At 33.7% G+C, this 20340-nt stretch overlaps 2 protein-coding genes across 3 annotated transcripts; one reads left to right on the top strand and one right to left on the bottom strand.

Moving 5' to 3' along the window:
- The first annotated feature begins 4746 nt into the window (after window positions 1-4746).
- LOC142612574 (cyclin-A2-2-like) lies at window positions 4747-12786 on the top strand. Of its 2 annotated transcripts, none has more exons than XM_075784673.1 (12): window positions 4747-4886; window positions 6660-7019; window positions 7269-7548; window positions 7837-7967; window positions 8629-8721; window positions 9375-9508; window positions 10168-10243; window positions 11281-11357; window positions 11437-11470; window positions 11551-11700; window positions 11801-11935; window positions 12363-12786. In XM_075784673.1, the coding sequence occupies exons 2-12, from the start codon at window positions 6720-6722 to the stop codon at window positions 12429-12431; spliced, it is 1479 nt and encodes a 492-aa protein (XP_075640788.1). In that variant the 5' UTR covers window positions 4747-4886; window positions 6660-6719; the 3' UTR covers window positions 12432-12786. The 2 variants fall into 2 exon arrangements, with proteins under 2 accessions (XP_075640788.1, XP_075640789.1); XM_075784674.1 differs by having other exon boundaries at window positions 4765-4886; window positions 6655-7019.
- Window positions 12787-15409: 2623 nt separating this feature from the next.
- On the bottom strand, window positions 15410-19089 carry LOC142613955 (serine/threonine protein phosphatase 2A 57 kDa regulatory subunit B' kappa isoform). The gene is made up of 2 exons (XM_075786478.1): window positions 17547-19089; window positions 15410-16053 (listed from the first exon to the last, which is right to left on the bottom strand). The coding sequence occupies exons 1-2, from the start codon at window positions 18726-18728 to the stop codon at window positions 15697-15699; spliced, it is 1539 nt and encodes a 512-aa protein (XP_075642593.1). The 5' UTR covers window positions 18729-19089; the 3' UTR covers window positions 15410-15696.
- Between the last annotated feature and the right edge of the window lie 1251 nt (window positions 19090-20340).

Raw genomic sequence — 20340 nt, 5'->3', positions numbered from 1 at the left:
GGGGGGGGGGGTTTTGGAATAATCTTGCCCTTGTCTGAAACCGATTATCTCGGTATTTACTACCAAGCCTACCATAATCTGATAATCATCATTATTATCATTGACAACGGGGCCATGTCCATTTTCAAGGAGCCTCATTTAGGGCCCCTCGCTTTTCATATTGAAAGTTGAAACTGAAATAAATGCCCCTCGCTTTTCATATTGAAAGTTGAAACTGAAAAGTTAGTGGCTTTTGGTATGCTTTGTATGTTGAAAGACTGGTTCAGTAGGACCCTGAGACAAATTTGGTCATAAATGTCTTACACAAAATTTATAGATGGATAAAATGTTAGGTCCAGTACCTTACAATGCATTGTCTAATAAAATTCAAACATTGTATTGATATCAATAAAACACAAATAGTACAATCTTTTCCAAGAACAACTAAATTCAATTCAACCAAGATTTTGAATTCAAATACAAAAACACATGGTTGTATTGATATCAATAAAACACAAATAGTATCGAGAACAATAAAATTAAATTCAACCAATTGTTTGAGTTAGCTAAGTTCTAGCTTTTATAAATCATCCTCACCTCTAAGTATCGCATTGGTGCGATGAGGGCCACTAGATAAAGTTCATACGAGCGTGTTTGTGTCCAACACTTTCAATAAATATCTTTCTAGGCTTTCTAGCTTTTAGCAATCTGAATTGTATAACGCTCCACTTTGCTACTTTTTTCTCTTCATAGTTTATAATATATTAAGACAACATGGTTTAAACGAGAATGAATCAAAATCTAAGTGCCAGCTTGGTAATATTAAACAAGATGAATTATGTATAAAATATAAATACAAGGGCATAATTTATGATTCATGAGTACCTATAATTCTTATGGAAGTGACAATGCTTGCTTCATATTTTTTCTCAACAGTAAGAAATTGCTACCCAACTGTACCCGATGTAAGGTCGTAGAAGTTGAAAAACAACCTTATTGTGTTTGCAAATCTCAATTCCAAAAAATTGGTTTAATGGTTTTTATTAAGATCTAATGATATTCATAAGATTTTTAGGATTGAAAGGTCTCCCTCTAAATAAATCAAGCCTAATTTTTCTTTTCTTTTCCGAAGCCAAGTCCTTAAAAGCATAAAATTCTTTTACTATCTTCCACAATCATTTTCTCCTTTGAAAATTTGCCAAGGATTTGGTGGAATCAGGAATGTGATAAGAGGAGCGTAGGCCAAGTCTTCGGCTCCTCCTTTATAGTCGGTACATGCTATTTTACTTTAGCACATCCAATCTTCTTTATTTTACTCACAAAAATTTGAAGTCTTCATATAAAAAACTTTGAAAGTCCATATGATCACTCAATCAAGTTTCAATAAAATACTTTATCTATTTACAATCTTACATGCATTGGGACTTTTTGTGTCTTATTAAATCATACATATCTTTCTTCCAAACTTCTTCTTTTCTTTTTTTTTTCTAATTTTCCAAACATTAAGTCTATAGTTCCAAAAACAATCCACAACTCATTTTTACCATTCTTGAGTGGTATTTCTGATTAATGTACAATAAAATTGATGTTAATGATAAACCATGTAAAATTTAAATTGCACTAATCACAACTTTTACCTCAATAAATTGTGAAATTTTTTTTAAAATATATTTTTAGCATTGCTCATTTCGAAAATAAATTCACTTGCAACTTAGTTTGCACCAAGATATAGCACGCAATTGCCTTCCGTCTCGTGGGATTGAAGAAGTGGGAACTGTGAGAGAGGTATCAGTATCACTTGGAAATGAATGTGGGGGCCTTTTGGGCCAATGTACCTCCTCATAAGTTAACTATTGGGCCCAAACCTCCCCTAATTTGGGTCATTGTGTCTAAACTGTAGGCCCGTCTCTTGTTTGAAGGGCCCCATAGGCCTAGTGATTTTTATTTTTATTTTTCTCAGAGTGGGCTCCATGCATCTATTGCATTAAAGTTGTTAGAGGTGTTTTGAGTTTTGACAGCCGGGTTTAATTAATGATACTGGTCCTAGCCGAAAAAAAAAAAAAAAAAAAAGATATAAAGATGTTTTGTTTGTGTTTCCAAACAACTATTTTTAGTTTTTAAACAATATTTTACGTATTTTTACATATTTTTTTATCTACACGTATTTTCATAAATATTTTCAAATAACAATTTTTAGTTTTTAAATACATATACCAAACCGGACCATATAGTCCTGCTCAGTATCAAGTGTTCATTCCCGGGGCAACTTTTTTTTTTTTTTTTGGCCTTTCCTTTTCTGAATCCCAGGGTGGCCAAATTTAAAAAGAAAAATAATGACAAAACAAAAAGTCAGCATTTGCCATGAAGCAAGTCAAAGCTTGAAAGACCCAGTTTTAGATCTTTTTCAAATGCTTTTTATTAATTTTTTTTCTCCAAAAAAAAAAAAAAACCTTTTATTAGTTATTACATAAGCCACCAAAAAAAAAAGGTTTTACTAATACTCCAGAGTCCAGACTCACCATTTGATGCTTGGTAAAACATGGAAGATCAAAGAAAATATTGGAATACCGTACCCCAAATATTGGAATTTTTATCTTTTGCATTGCTGCTATCTGGTGCGTGCATGATTCTGATTATTTCTTCTTGCTTTTAATAAATTTCAAGATACCACACTGGTTGGCTTTCGAATTGAATATAATTAACCTTTCTATACAAACAACTAAATTTCCATTTTTTTTCAAAAAAAAAAACTAAATTTCCATTTTTGAGCTTCTATGTTTAGGTTCATTTTACCTGGCATTTCCCGTTGTTAGGTTCTTGTGACTTTTTTCATTAATTTTGGAGAGTGCATCACCAACAATGATTGTTGGACAAATTCATCTCTTAATTAGATAAAATATTTCTTGACAAAAAGTAATTTATTAGTTTATGATATATAATATATACGTAAGATTCACAAATAATACTCTTGGTTTTTATAAAAAAAATATATGATAGTTTTTCAAACTTATAATATTCACTCCATGATAATCGATGTTTATCATCATGTTTATCATCATGTTACTACACTAATTGAACTCCTAAATTTTTTATTCGACGACGATAGAGTAAGAGACTTTATTAGTAGAGTTAACTAGAACCCACAATAATTTACCTGCTTGTACTAATAAGATTGGCGTAAGCTACCAAATTTTCCATAACAACAATGGATACGAGAGTTTGGATATGATTTATTTAGCAAAAAAAAGAAGAAGAAGACACTTATGATTTTCTACATGCTATTGTCTGACGTGATGTAATACAAGGTGGAGTCAAGAAATTTTGTTTGTGGTGGACTATAATATGAAAATATAATTGAATTACACACACACATATATATATATATATATATAGAGAGAGAGAGAGAGAGAGAGGATTAAATAATGATAGGGCCAAATCACATTGAATATATTGTAATTTTTCATTAAATTTAGGACATCTAAGTTTTTTTAGGGTAACTAACTCATAATTTTGGGGGTGGGGAGGGGGTTGCCGTAAGGTACTTTTTCCCATGTGTATATAAGTGTATAATAGGTGGGTGATGCTAATTAAAATAAATAACAACAATAATAAAAGTGGGTGATTCTACTCAGCGTGCGTTTGCCTAACGCGTTTGCATTGTTTTGCATTTTAAAACTGAGACCCATGCACTATTTACGTTTCAGCCAACAAATGAAGAAAAATGTAACTACAGTGTGTTCACAGTACTATTCACGTTTTGTTATAGTGTTTTCAGTTTTCAATTTTCAGCAAAATAAGCAGTATCTAAACAAACCCTTAATGATTAAAAAAAATGAAGAGTGATTAAAAGAATAAAAATTATGTTTTAGTGACCCACTCAAGCGAGCTTAATATTCGTTTGAAGAGATATGTAGTGTCAATTGGAAAACATAGTTTTCTATATCAACAAACATAGTTCCTAGATTTACATTTCAATTGAGATGCTCAAGTGAGATACAAGTGAAGTCTCATAAGAGTTTGTTTGATTGTTGCTCGAGAGCTGCTTGAGTCAAATGTCAAGCTCACATAAGCGCATAGTCATACTCACTTGAACGAGACAATTGCAATGAGTGAAAATTATACAGGAAAATAAGGGAAAATAGAGTTTTTCAATCCTTACCAACTAGACAACGATTTAGAGGGCTTGTATCAGCCAAATTGAAGTGTGCATTTTTAAAGGAAAATCTTCATTTGTTTATAAATAGTCTTCTCTATTAAAATATTTTAAAATAGATTTCATATGTCCTTTGGAGAAATTCATAGAATTCTTCAAGTTTGTTTCTTAAATAATTATAGCCTAGTTGTATCACGAAAACAAATTTGTAAACTATTTGAAAAGAGGACAAATATTATCTTAAAATAACAATACTAATAAATTGAACATTCCATTTAAGTCCTTTAACTTTAATTTGTTTTCAATTTAATCATTCCATTTAATTCTGTAAAATCTAGTTGTTAGTTTGAATATTTTTCACTCCTTAAAATAACATTATTGGATTGGATGGAAAAATTACATCGAAAACAAATAAAAGTTAACAAGAAAAAGGTATTAAATTTATATTTTTTTTTAAAAATAAAATAAAATAAAGAGCGTGGAAGCAGCGAAAAGAATAGCGGAAATAACAAATGAAATTTCCCACTTGGAATTTGTAAGTTTAAACTGTACCTCCGTCCCGCTCAACCTCACCCTCACGCTCCGCTTATATCTAACCACACCCACACCTCTCTCTCTCTCTCTCTCTCTCTGAAGAAGAAGAAGCTTCTTTTATCTCCTAAAACACACGCACACGCACACTCTCACTCTCTTTCTCTCTCTCTGAGTTTCTAGGCCATCACTGAAGGTCTCGGAGGGAGCTCCCAATAACACAGTAAGCTCCGCTCTCTCCCACGCATTTCTGATTTTTGTTAAAATTTATATATATTTTTTTCAAAGTGCGTAATGAATTTCGTACGCTGGAGCTTCATGTCGTTACAATGTTTTGGTTTTTGGATCGATGAAGTGTCACTGATTCTATGGAAACTCACTCTCTCAGTTTCACTACATAGATCTGTGCCCGAGACTCTCTATTTTTCTTTTATTTAATTTTTAAATTTTTTTTCTTTGAAATTTCGTTTTACGCTTTCATCGCATTGTGCGTGTTTGTGATTTTCTAGTATCGGAGAAGATTATGGAAATTTTTTGTGGTTAAGAGTTCAATCACGTTGCTGTGTTTGTTCATTTCATCGTTTTTACTCTCTCTGTGTGATATGAAGGTTTTAGGCGTTCGGTGCGGTAGTAAAGAAAATCTGTAATAAGTTAGGGTTTCGGTGTTGGTTTTAAAATCTCTGTTTGGTTCCGCAGAAATTGTTCTAATCGAAAAAAAATTATATATATTTTTGGGAGCTCGAGGTAAAAGTCTAATGTCTGCTCAGCTAGGCTTCTTTTTCTCTAAAGCAAGTTTTAACTTGATGGTGGAAATTTTGTTTTCTTTTATTTTCCTCAGGTTTCTCAGCTCCCAAACAGAGGATTGCAGTAATAGCGAGCTAGAACAAAATGCGTTACTTTTTAATTTTTATTTTTTATAGCTTCTTGTTAGGGCCTTTGATTTTACGTTTATAGGCTTTTGTTAATATGATTAAACTGTTTTTTTTTAAAAAAAAAAAACTGAAAATTGTTATTATTATTAATAATTTGGCTTGATATGCACCTCATGCTAGCTATGACTCTGTGAAACTGTGAGTGCGCTTTGGCCAGGTGCATAAAAAGTTTTTTTTTTTCATATTGTTTTAATTCTTAAACTGTTACTACAAAAAGCAGGTGAAAGTTTGAATTTTTGAAACAAATGTGGACTGTTTTCAGAAACATCACTAGAAATGCAAACTATTCAATGCCGCACTTGATGCATATGCTTTTTGATAAACTGTTTTAAGTATGGATGTATTGATATCAATAGGTCCTATTTGGACAATATTCGTTTGCTTATTTTAACAAGTCAGTCTCTCAAAAAAAAAAATTTTGGGGGGTCGGGCTGTCTACCAATTACATTTTCCAGACCTTGCAAAAGTGAGAGCTTTGTGCACTGGGTACATCTTTTTATGTTTCACTGAGTTTCTATATTCTTTAAATCTATCAGTAAACTGTTAAGAACGGAAAATTGGAGCAGTTGTTACAAAGAGAATGAAATGGGTTAAATGGAGAGTGCCTCCTATAGTTTTGTTATAAAATATTGCTATCCAATAAACTTTCCACTATTATACTGTGGAGATGATGACCCATGTTTAAAACGGGTCACAGAACAAATGACCATTTATGTGTATTTTATGTAGATGACTCATTAAGTCATCTTGAAAGTCATATAACTATTCGAAAGGTTATGTAACTAAAAGTACAAGTGGATGCTCTTTTGAGTTTCCTTGTAGTGGGTTGGAGGAAATTTCCTCCAAAAGATTTTATTCTGAGAGTAATGGGGAAGAAGGATTCGCATAGCTGATTTAGGCTGCTCCTCTTCTTTTTTCATTTCTATTTTTAAGGGCACTGCAAAGGCTTTGTCAAGTTGAATTGTTATGTTGCTTGGGTTGAGAGCATAAATTACATTGCATTTTTAGTTGGGGTCAGCTGCTTTTTCCTATTTTCTCACATTGAATTGGTCTTTGAAGTGCAGGTTCAATGAAGAATTTTTCACTTTGAAGTCATACATTGCTCTTCTACAAGGCATGCAATTATGAAAAAAGAAAACAAAACTGCTGCCAAAGTTGAAGAGCCTACTGCCCGAATCACACGAGCAAGGGCTAAAGCCTTGGGCTCATCAGGAGGGATATTTCCGTCCTCAAAACCTTCCTTTAAGCAAGATCAGAAGCATGTTCTTTGCTCTAAGTTCAAAAAAGCAGCATCTGATGAGAACAAAGCTTCTACAGGTGCCCCTGCTGGCATGCAGCATAAGAGAAGGGCAGTGCTCGAGGATGTAACTAATATCTTATGTGAAAATTCACGTACTAACAACATCCATCCAACAAAAATTCAGGTAAGGATTTACCATCGTTTACTTTGTAATCTAATAAAACAATTTATATATAGCAATATTTTATGATTATATTTGTCTAGTAACTTCCAATTTGTTAAAATTAGGTTCATGTAAAAACTAGGAGACTGTTGTTTTCTATAGTGATCATATTAGCAATTATATTATGCTATAGGTTTTTACTAGTTGCAGAATATATCTATTCTTGCTAAATAATCTGAATTTAGTACCATTAACTTTGCTGGATAACAGACTAGCAAGCAGGCTAGAAGAGTTCCTACAAAGAAGAAAATTGAGGTGGTTGCAGATATTTCACCTATGCAAGAAGATGCAAATACAAAGTTAGCTGAAGAATTGTCCAAAATAAGGATGGTGGAATCACAAGAGGTCACATTACCAGTTAAGCTAGAAGAGCAAGAGCCAACAGAGACAAGCATGAGTTCTAGCATAAGAGAATGTGGTCTACCAGATCATATGCCTCTGATACTGGGTTCTTCAAAACCTGCCGGACTCCAAAGTTCTCAAAAGAAAGGTTTGTTCTCTGTTATAAATTTCTCCTCAGGATGCAAAAGTATATGAACATATTATTTTAGTTGATCAAATTATACAGACACTAAATGCCTCTATTTAATAATTTATATAAGTTTTGAAGGAAATGTAAATAATGGGTCCAGGAAGCACATCGCTGATGTTTTGGCAATGAAGGAATATCATGAATCAAGAATACTGTTTTCCTTTCAGAAGGATATTTCTAGGTTATAGTACTATGTTTCTAATATAATATTACCTGAGTATGATGTTGTTCTTTTAAATAATGCAGAAGATGTGGTCTGCAAGAAATCAGGAACCTCTAATGGTCCAGACATTGTGGATATTGATTCAAACTTTAAAGATCCTCAAGTCTGTAGCTCATATGCCCCTGATATATACAGTAAATTACGTGTTGCAGAGGTTTGTGCTGCAAATACTATTTAATTCTTGTAATTATCATTTTAAATTCACTTAATGCCAATTCTATTTTCCTTGCTTAACTGTAGAACACACTATGTCTTAGTGTGCGTTTGGATTGGCTTCTTTGTTAAAAGTGGTAATAGTACAGTTGTACCTTGAAAAAAAGTGAGACTTTAAGGGGGTGTTTGGTAGAGTAGTTTGAGAATTGTTGTTTGTAGTTTTTTGAAATACGTGTGGGTGAAAATGCGTGTGGAAATGTGTGTAATGTTGTTTAAAATGTGAAAATGTGAGTTTAAACTCACTCACCAAACAGGAAAAATCTGCACGTAATGAAATAAGCTAAATAAGCTCCTGAAAAAAGCTAAACCAAATGCACACTCTTCATATTAGCGTATAAAAAGTCTTGAATCATAGCTGCTGCTGCTTTTTCCATCATTGAAAAGTGTAAACAGTGCTTACAGTAATATGGTACTACATAATCATTAAGATTGCTGAAAATTTTATTATCAACTTGTGGGCAATCTCTTATTTAACAGAGAGAGGAACACAAGGTTTCCAATATTATTTATATTAGTTTTCTCATTGACTGCTAATTTTTAAGTTTACTTCTATAAGCAACGCATGTTAAACTAACTCATAGTAAAAATCTCTCCCTCCTCAGCTTGATTGTAGACCATCAACTAATTACATGGAAAAGGTGCAGCGAGATATCACTCCAAGCATGCGAGGAATTCTGATTGATTGGCTTGTGGAGGTTGGTAACCATCTGAATTGCCCTTCCTTTAACAAACTCATAATACTCTTTTTTATGAGAGGTTCAAAGGCTATGCTAAACTGCTAATATAATATTGATAACGTTACTTTCTTCAATTAATTTTAAAAGAGCAATCTGTCTTCCATCTTTCTTCATTAACTTACATCATGTTTTTCAACCATCTTGTGGTTGGTTAGTTATTGATTTATAATTGTCTACTGATGCTGATGTCACCTTAGATTCATAATTTTCTTCTAACTCATATGGGCAGGAAAAAAGGATCCCCATGGGAGAAAATCTTAAATCTTTATGCTTTTGTTTTTCTACCCCATGTGAATATTGTTCAGTTTCAGTGTAATGCAATACTAAATTTGATTTTGGCATTCATAATGCAGAATATCTATTCATTTAAATCTACTTCAGGGTCTGGCTTTGTTCTGCTCTTAAGCAGAAAATAATCCAGTGCTATATATTGACAGCAACTTGAAACTCTTGTTATTTATCATGCTCTACATATAATGGTATTTTATTTTGAAGTATTCATCCATACAGAACGTCTAGAATTTTTATTGTTGAATGTGGGTAATTTCCTAGTTGGGTGTTAAATGGGTTTGTTTGCCATTGTCTGCGTTGACTTGTTTCTCCTCTTCCAGGTTTCCGAAGAATATGGGCTGGTTCCAGACACACTTTACCTCACAGTGAATCTCATTGATCGGTTTCTTTCTCAAAATTATACGGAAAAAACAAGACTCCAATTGCTTGGTGTTACTTGCATGCTAATCACCTCGTAAGTTCTAATCTTGTAATGGTTCCAGTCTAATAAGGCGCAATATTTTTCTACATTTGAGTTTGCAATTCAAAATGTTTTCTCATTATTAAATTGTTTCCAAGTCAAAACTGTGGTTTGTGTGAGGCTGATAAACATAACAAAGTTTTTGTTTTTGGCAAGTAATTTTGATGATGATGATGCCTATGATAGCGATTAACTTTCTAATATTTCAAATGATTTGTTGAATATAGTAAGATTTGAATGATCTAGTCTTCTAAAAAGATAATGAGACAAGTAGGTGTTAACTTGGGACTGTCAGTGAAAATGTAGCATGCTACTTTATTGTGAAAACTGTAATTTTATTATTATTATTATTATTATCATGAAAATGTTATTTAGGCTAACCGATGAAGTCAGACTAGTTAAAGACATCCCTCCCTGTGATTAGGTGTGTGAGCATGAACTAAGTAGTGTAGTCTTTTTCTTTTGTTTTAGCACCATTACATTTTATTTTATTTTTAATTTTAAAAAACTAACTCATTGTGTTTGAGGTTAATATATGCCAAAAATTTTGAAAGCATTTCGTGTTGCTGGTAAGTGGTAACACAAGATATCATGTATTTTTCTATATCATTAGGGTATTCTAAGATTTGCTTCTTTTCTGTTGTGGTTTGAAGTAAGTATGAAGAAATCTGTGCACCAAGAGTGGAGGAATTTTGCTTTATTACAGACAATACCTACACAAGAGGAGAGGTATACTTTTGGCTACTTGACATTTAAATTTCTGGCATTCATATTTTCTGCTGAGACATTGGCATCTGATCTAGTGCTGCATTCAATCTAAACATTCTGAGTCTTAGTGCTCAGCTTTTGCTACAGTGATCATTACCTTGACGGTGGTCATAATTTTCGAACCTAAGCATATATATTTTGACTGAGAAATAGCATATGACACTGTTCTTAGAGAAATAATGTGGTAGGTTTCGTAAGATGGAAATCGTCTTACATAATTTGGTCAATGAAGACCATCCAATAATTAGTATTTTATTTGAGACTTGAGAGTTGAAAGGCACCACAAGATAAGGAAAAGGTCAAATGAGTGAGTTATCATATGGAGAAAAGATGAAATGGGCCCATGATTTAGCCAAGGACCAGTCTAAAGGTAGAGCCTAGGGCCACACATCTGACCCCATATAGTTGTGATTAATGTTATTTTGAGTAAAGTCGCTGTAAAAGTAAGCAACCTGCCTATCCTTCAACATTCACCGAGATAAAACATAATGTACAGTGAGGAGTCAACATCAATATGAGAAGTTGAGAACCTTGTCCCCCTAAAATTTCAGAATTAAGAAAGGAGGGTGAAACTCATTAGCATGTGATGCACTTTCAGGGCAAGCCTCAAGCTCTAAGGTGTATGTCTTATGTCAGTCTTATACTAGGCCTTAGCCTCTATTAATCTGTCTCCCATACTCAAGTCTTGGCATCACTTAGTCTCATAAGAATTAGATAGTTTAAAAAGCAGAAACCAAAAGAAAAATCCAGTTCTGTGTTCCCAACATGGGTATCTGAACCCTTTTACTGCAAGGTGTAGAACAACCAAGGATACTGTGCATCCAGCTTGCTTTTGGTTATGCTTCCTGCTTTGTCTCCTTTACAGTTTACAGAGTTCCTAAATTCTTCTTTTGTTTTATATCTCAAGTTTCCAAACCATGTATCACAGCCTCTTTCTAGAGGAGGAATAACCAATGTACAGTGTGTAACAATCCCTCGTTGTTGACGTCAAATGGCAGGTTTTAAAACTGGAAAGTCATGTTTTAAATTTCTTGCACTTCCAGCTATCTGTTCCCACCACAAAAACATTTCTCAGGTAATGCACTGCCTATGTTTTTGAAAAATGCCATTCAATAGTGAATTCACTAACCTTTCCCCAAATCTTTGTTTTTCAGGAGATTCATTCAAGCAGCACAAGTTTCTTACAAGGTATTCCAAGTGATGGTACTCTTCATCTCTTGTATTGCATTTAGAAAACTAAATTTGCTATTTCTTACTCTGTTGTACAGCTTCCTTCTATCGAATTCGAGTTCTTGGCAAATTATTTAGCAGAACTGACACTTCTCGAATATAGCTTCCTGAAGTTTCTACCTTCCCTCATTGCTGCAGCTGCTGTGTTCCTTGCCATATGGACACTCAATCAGTCAGACCACCCATGGGTCTGCAATTTTTGTGCCTCCCTCATTCCATTTTAAAATTTTTATTCCTTCTAATTAAAAGAAAAAGGCCTAAAAAGTTATTGACTTGCACTTGATGCAGAATCCGACCTTAGAGCATTATACCAGTTACAATGCATCAGAACTGAAAACCACAGTCCTTGCACTGGAAGATTTGCAACTGAACACGAAGGGTTGCTCTCTAAATGCTATACGTGAGAAGTATAAGCAACAGAAGGTAATTTTTTTAGTAGGACTATATGTAAAAGGTTTATTTCTTTCAAATTTTATTCGAATCTTTTTGAGTAATCATTCCAGCTGTTTGCATCTCCAATGCTTTTGAAGGGTACATTAAAATTGTGGTTTTAAGCTCTTATGAAAATCTTACTGTCTGATTGGCAAAGCCAAGAGAAGGTTTAGGGGTTTTCATTCAGCCTCAGTGAACCAACTCTTGTTCGGTCAAAGTGAGCCAACAAAAAATGGAGCATTAATTTTACATAGTTCTTAATTAGGCGGTAGCTTATAATCAGAAGTTCAGAACAGCTCCAATAACAACACGCATTTAGATTCTTCAATATGTAGTTTTAAGTATCAATATGAAGCTAAAAAGAAAAAGTTTTGCATTTCCTTTGAGAGTATTCTGATAAAATTTTATCTCATGGCAGTTCAAGTGTGTGGCAACTATGACCCCTCCGCAACCAGTTCTTTCATTGTTCCAAAATCATGATAGCTGACTCTTCTACATCAGATGAACTGAAATATTTGTGTTGGAAGGGCTCTCTGCATTCTGATACTACAAGGGTGCTCCAGATCTCAAGTTATTAAATTTATTTTCAAGTAATTTTTACAATTTTTGTTCTTTATTGTGTCATCTGTTGTAACATCTGATCCTGTTCTGGTGCTTCCAGATCTCTGTCCTTGTAATCTTATACTGTTAGAGCATGACCCATTAAGGCCGTAAGTTATATGCCATTTGGCTGAATAATTCTCTAAAACCTAGGGTTTCTGAGTTGCAAAGTTGCAACGGGAAATGTAACTTGTTAAAAATTTGTATCAAAAAAAGAAGAAAGAGAGAAAAGGTAGTTCTTGCGTAAAGGTAGTTCACAATTCATTTGCAACATTTTCATTGCTGTTAGTACAATCAAGCAATATTTATATAGTATTTAAAAGCCCTAACATTTATTAATCTTATACTTTTGTTGAACTACATTAGTAGCCATATCATTATTTTCTTTCCATCTTTTTTAGCCTTTACACATTCTCATAACTAATTGTAATTTACCAATCATGGTATCATCACATTTTACTACCATGACTTTATACATTTTTAAACCATTTCTTTTTAGAAGGAACACATTTTTAGGCTTAATTAATGTAACTTATAGTAGAAAATACATATAATACAAACAACTAGGGTGGAGATATTATTTATTTATTTGGAAATGTTAACAAGTGACTTAAGGGCATTGATTTAAAATATATTTTTAAAATTTTTTATGAAAAAAATGAAAAAATAATTAATTTTTTTAATGGCCTTTTATATGATCTCATATGGAAGAGCATGAGTTTTTATCATGTGGTACATTTTTTAAAATTCTCCTTATTTAAGTTTCTGTTTCAACAAAGTTTGCATTTATATCAAATCATTGATTCACAAGTAAATGCATATATTAGCTATCCATAATTGTGCATTAATTATTTATATTAAATGAGTTTATATGATTATTTTTTATAAACTTTATATAAGAAACAATATCTATTTGGAATAACAACAGTAGATTTAGTATTAGAAAAAAAAAAAGATTTAGAATATGACATTTTTCCTTATGTTTAATTGTTTCAACAACAATTAATATTTCAAATTAAATATATGTTCTTATAAAAAAAATTAAATATTTGTAAATTTACTAAAATTACTCTTAATTATTTAAATTTCCTAACTCCTTTTGTAAGGGCAGGATTTGAGTCCTAAGCCCAAGAAGTAACGGGATTAAGGCCCAAATAGCCAAATACAATGAATCTGTAGAAAATGAGTTGAAAACTAAGTTTTAATGGATTGAACAATGTTCAATATGCATTAAAAATGATATGAAAGCAGAGAAAAATAAGCTTTGTGCAAAAGAGTTCCTCCTCGGCAAAGGTCGAGGTGAATTGTACTTGAGTATATTTCTTTTAGACTTGATTACAATTTCAGCTATTGTTGCTACAATCTATTTTCTACAGATTCTTAAATACCTCTCTTGGTAAAGGGATCCTTTCTTTCTTATTTTCTTTATTTCCACCTTCCATATGTAGGTCAAGTTGATGGCTTTGATCTTTGTCCCATCAGCACCTTCTTGAAATCTCTAGGAGTAGCTGTAAAGCTGATTATTACTGTTCAGATATTACCTTCACATTAATGCAGCCAAAGGGTTAGTTACAGAGCATTCAATGCGGTGGTAGCAATTTTCTCTTAGATATTTCTTAGCTTTCCCTTTGTCCTATGTTTTCTAGATGTTTATCCTTATTAATAGAATCCTCTAGAGTGCTGCTCTTGATGTCAGTCTACACCTTCTGACCTCTGCTTTGCTTGGCTGAGGAGACATTCCTCCTCGGACTACCTTCCCAAACCTTTATAGTCATAATCTTTTCGTAACTCACTGATTCTTACCTTTTTACCAACGTTTACTCATCTTCGGACTACTAAGCGTTCTTGGACAAGATTTACAGTCCAATATACATTTTTGAGCCTCCTATCCTGCACCTTTCATTTACGTGGAATATATATAACTTATTGAAACAGATCCTGTTAGTAAGGCTATGAAATTAATGGTTTGCTCACTAATAGCAACCGGTGGTAAAATAGGCATGACTCAAAAACAAGAGCGCTTCTTTTCTTTTTCAAAGATGGCTGGTGCCACATTTTTATCGTAGCCATCAGTCCATCACAACATAGAATTGCAATGCTCTGTTTAATAATTCGTGGCAATAAATATTCAGAGTTACAGTGTATATATACTTGCTTTTTATTTTCTCTCACCAATAATGTATTCATCATCTTGTTTGTTTGGAGTGAAAGGCGAGAGAACGGAATCATAGCGAAAGGACAAGAGCAAGAAAAACGTAATTTCCCATTGTTTGGTTAGAAAGAAAAGTGGGTGGATAGATTTTTCCATTTAGGCTCACCATTTTTTTCTCTCCAAATTAGGAAGAATGGAGAGAAAAATGACAATAAAAAGATAAGTACAAATCTACCTCCACCGTTTTCATTCTTCTACTTTTAATAATAAGTGTATAATAACAATTTACTTTTTATTTTTCCACTTTTCCATCCTTCTTACCAAACACACGATGGAAACACATTTTCTATCTTTTCAATTTTTCATTCTCCCAACCAAACAAATAGCTTCAAGGACCTCTTCAATGGAATATGCGTTTTAAATATACTTCTGGCAATTATGTACAAGGTTAAGAACCAGGGGCTAAATTAAAAGCACTCCAGTCAACAGTGGATATAAAAGATAGAAGTCTTGTACTAATGCACCTCTCTCCCGTGTAACTCTATACACCATCCTACTATCACTCCAGAAATCTTTCAGAATTTAAATTGACTATCATCAAGAAAGCTCATTTGGTCCACTAGTGAAGAAACAAAGATCACCATCATTTATCATACATTAACATACACGGCACAAGACCACATGCATGGGGTGCACATACAAAGACAGAGACGAGAGCAAAAATCAATTAGCCATTAGCTGGTACAGAAAATTTTATGATCCTTGGCTTGGCCCTTCCCATTACTTCAAGGAAGCAATTAGCATTTCCACACAGTAGTAATGGAAGACAGAGGATCATAATAAAATTACAACAGGCTGTCACAGGACAATCAAAAAAATATTTCCCAGTCCAAAACAACAGCCGTTTTTAAGTACATTTCTTCTGGTTTCCCACCACCGTTAAAAAAGAGGAAAAGAGAAGATAGAAAAGCTTAAGATAACTACAGATTAGTAATGGCACTTAGCAGGTGATTGAGGTTGCTAGAGGAGTTACCAGAACAGCAGTATTTCCAGTTATTGGCTGGAGACTGGCTGCATTCTCTAATCGCTCCCATGCTTCCTTCCGCTTCTCAGCTGCCAAGCTTAGCTTTGCTTCCTCCTCTTCAAAGTGAGCATGACAGGACTGGAAAAGCACCTCATCCATCTCCATGAACATCTTTCTAACATTTAAACTTAAGTTGAGCACTGCTGGGTTCCAGTGGCTCTGGGCATTCCTCTCGAATGCTGGAAATACGATGGGAAGAATCACCTGACGATTATGTGCTATCAAGTTGACAATGTTGTCATTGTTCCAAAAGAAAAGGGCCCTTTCAGCAACCTGAAACAATAATTGGCGGCAGAAGTAGTGATTTCTTTCCTTCCAAATGAGAAGACAAATTTTAGGCATCACAAAAGCTGCTAGAGGAACTTTTTTTTTCCTTGTGGGGAAAGAGAAGAAAAAAGAGGGGGAAAGAGAGCCGGGGGGGGGGGGGGGGGGGGGGGCACAGTAACTCAATGAGGCAACAAAAGGAAGAATGAAACCCTGGCACTAAAATTAGAATCACATCTCCATTTAAGTCAACCACAAAATTCTATCAAGAGAGTGGCCTCAGCCAAAAAAGTTAGATCATTATTAGGTCATACCCAATGCACAAAACTCCCACTTTTGCAATGTTTGGGGAAGTCATGGTAAGCAGCCTTAACCCCAATTTACTGGAGAGGTTGATTCCTGTTCCCGGACTTGACCCCGTGACCAGCTGCTTTTGGTGAAAGGCACTTGTCAATTGTTCCAAGGATTTTACTTTAAAATCCTTGAAACAGTTGTAGCCAAGAAGCAGAGGAATCACAACTAACTCCAACAAATTGGACTAATCACATAAAAATTTTTGGGATTCGCAGTCCTTTGAGCCAACAGAATAAACACCAATTTCTGCTCCAGTAATGCAATTGAATCAATGTGCCTAAGTAAGAACAGATAATCCTCAATTATCTCTCAAAACTCCCTCAAGACGTGAAGAATTAGATACAATTGAAGTATTACTTCATTCCGTAACATCTAACATGTAAGCCAGAAGAGGGGAGCAGGGGAAGCAAGTGAGGGGTCCAATTATGAAGTCTGTGTCTAAATATGTAAGACCACACCTCTTTTCAATCAGATAAGATTTTAAGAAAGGAAATAATCCTTCAATACTCGACATTAAAACTCAGAAAAAACCAGCACAAATTGAAGTATTTGCTTATAACATCTACTCACACAAATTACATTTAGAGATGTCAACCTCCTCAAGAGGAAGAAAATTGTGGCCAAAACTAATTCTTTTCACACCAAAAAAGAAAAACCCACTAAGGCTCTCAAAAATGATTAAATCTAGAAAACTGGTTTTTTAATGGACAGTTTCCATCTACAAGTCATTATTTCTCTCCCCTCAAATTTGTAATGCCAGGAAACACACCTCTTTTCAATCCATTTCCTTATGAGATTTCAAATTTGCTCTATTTCCAACATTCAACCAAAACTATTGATTTGTGTATCCTTTTCATCGATTGCATTGATAATGGGAGCAGTGATCTTTCTAAGTTCATTGTGTGTGCCTAGAGTTACATCAACGGAGCTACTAATTGCTATGTGCCTAATACCAATGAGATTAGAAACATACAAACATGGTTCAATGTTAATTTTTACTTATTACATCAGTAACACATTATACTAATTTGAAAATTGAAATGTAGAACAAATTATGCAAATCCATAAGATATAATAAATAGACCAATACTGATAAAAAATAAATAAATAGACCAATAATGTGTGTCAACTGGTAAAATCTCACGTACCTGAAAGTGGTAGCTGTTAATACAACATCCAATCCGCAAAAACAACGGCACCATAATCTTTTGGAACTCCACCATGTTAATGGCATCCAAAATCTCTTCAATCTCACCCAAAAACATCATCTCCTTCTGACTATTAGTAACAGGCCAGAATTTCAACAAGCCCCGGATGACGGTACTCGTCAATTTCGGCTCTTTCTCTATAAACTGAGTAACACAATACGACAATTGATGAAAGTAAACCCCAACAGACTTAGGCTTATGCAAAGGTACCAAAACCCTCCACAAGAAAATCTTATGCTCCTCTTTCAAAGGCAATGCAAACCCACTAATTACACTCCCATACACCTCCAATAACTCGGCGATCCCGTTGTGTCTTTCGGATTCAGACACAAACCTATAGAATATATTATTAATTGACTTACGAATAAACGGCCTATGAACCATGAATTTCCCATATGCCCTATGTAAAATAGTTTTCAGACAATCTCGTTCTCTAGGATCCTCGGAATCAAACAAATCAAGCAACCTTAATATAAAGGAATGATCTATGTACTTCTTAGCTACCTTAGCGTCCACGCAAGATGAAGTAATGAACTTGAGAAGTAAATCATATACCAAATTCAAATGCGGCCACGCCGGGTCGAACATCGGCTCGCCGTCGCAATCGTTGTTGTCGGAATCGCCTCCTCCGTCGCCGACGCTACAATTCGACCGGTAATTCGGCGGAAAAACTCGGAAAAGATTCGCTGCGCACATTCTACACAGAGCGAGGATTGCCGGTTCGGTGAACCGGATCGAACACGAACCGGACGAGCCCGAAGCCGAGGCTACGAAGTCGACGAGCTCGATTAGGGTTCGCCTTTTGACGTCCTTTTCGACCGAGTTCTTCGACGAGTCGCTGAAATCGAAGGTGACGCAGCACAGACTCACTTTGCTAACGAACAGGTTCATCTTCTCCGAGTTCGGCACGTCCTTGAACGGAACCAACGGCTCGATTCCAGCCACCACGCTCGCCGGAAACACCGCCGTGCGCTTTCCTCCTCCTCCTCCTCCTCCTCCGCCGTTGGATTGCGATTGCGATGTTGCCCGTGGCGAGTTCGAGTAGCGAGTTGACTCGCCCGACGAGTCGGTGCTCGATTTCGATGACTTCCGAGGCAGTTTGCTCCATATTTGCTTCAACATTGTAAAATTTTTTTGATCAAAATCAAATACTTTCTTTTTTCTTTTTGGTGAATTTAGAGAAACAAAAAAAACAAACCCTAGATCTAATCTAGGTCATGAGAAATTTGGAGGGAAAATTGGAAAAGAGCGAAAAAAGAAGTAGTGGAAAACAAAAGAGGAAATTTTGGAGATTGCATTGGAATGAATGAATCTGAATCTAAAAGCAGAAATAGTAGATACTTAAATTGAAATTATATATAGTGGGAGTGGGAGGAAGCCATTAATAATTCAAGTATCTAAAATAAATATATATATTTAGAATCAGAAACAATGGATTGTGTTTGTATATAATTACTAATTAGAGAGAGAGATATGAGAATCTAATAAGAAGGAAGAGAGATCATGTGGATATATTGGTAATGAAGGCTTATTAGTGTTTGATCTCCATGAAAAGAGAATGTACCAAGACTTGGAGCTTTTTTCTTTTTCTTTTTTCTTAGTTGATGGGAAAACTGTGGTATTTTCAAAAAAATGCACTTTATTAAAAAAAATAAAAACATGTGTTTTTTTTGTAACGACTTAGGTTTAGTGCTCTGTATATGATTTAGATACGTGTTTCACGTCTCAATAAGTTTAGTATTCTTTGTACACTAGATTCGTTGAGATTTAAAAACATGTTAAATAATTTGCCACACATTTATATTTTAACAAAACATTTGATTATATGTTACTAATTAATTATTAAATTTTTTATAATTAATTAGTGTTGTTGTATATGATTTAGATAAGTATTTTACGTCTCAATAAGTTTAGTATTTTTTGTACACTAGATTCGTTGAGATTTAAAGACGTGTTAAATAATTTGTCATACATTTATTTTTTAACACTAGATTCGTTGATTATATTTTACTAATTAATTATTAGGTTTTTATAATTAAATTATTTTATATATTATATATTACAATTATTAAGATTTTTATTTAGGTAAGGCTTTATTATATATATATATTAGGAAATTTATAAATTTAAAATCCTATTGTTTAAAAATTAATTAGCTTTAAAAATAATATACAAGTAATATACTTGTCAGTAGGGGAAAAATAATAATTTAAGGATAGAAGAAAAAGATATTAGTAGCAAGTCAATCGTCAATGTTTTTTGTTTGTTTTTTTTTGAATGTGAATTATTTCAACTCATTGTTTACTCTTTTTTCTTTTAATAGGAACTGGGAAGTGACAACCTAGGGACACGTATGATGACTTTTTTTTTGACTCATCGCGTATGATGACTTTGGTTGGGGTTGTGTGGTCTTCGAAGCTACTTTGCATAAATTAATTAAAATTCACATATAAGAGGGGAAAAATCATAATAAATATATTATATGTCATATAATATGGAATGAGATAAAATAATAATTATAAAAAGTAGTAAAATAAAGTATTTTTTAAAATATTTAATAAAGAAGTGTTACATTCATAATATTTTAACAATAAATTATAGATAGTAAATTGTTTTGGTTATAATTTGAATCCACAATTTAAATTACTTTTTATCCACCCATAACAACCAGTAACAATATGCCACTTGAAATTTTTTGTAGAAAATTTGTGAATATAGTATTTCTCTCATTTTT

This window comes from Castanea sativa, chromosome 10 (assembly GCF_040712315.1).
Source record: "Castanea sativa cultivar Marrone di Chiusa Pesio chromosome 10, ASM4071231v1".
In the NCBI taxonomy this organism is placed as follows: Eukaryota; Viridiplantae; Streptophyta; class Magnoliopsida; order Fagales; family Fagaceae; genus Castanea; species Castanea sativa.
This window is presented reverse-complemented; position numbering and strand designations above follow the sequence as displayed.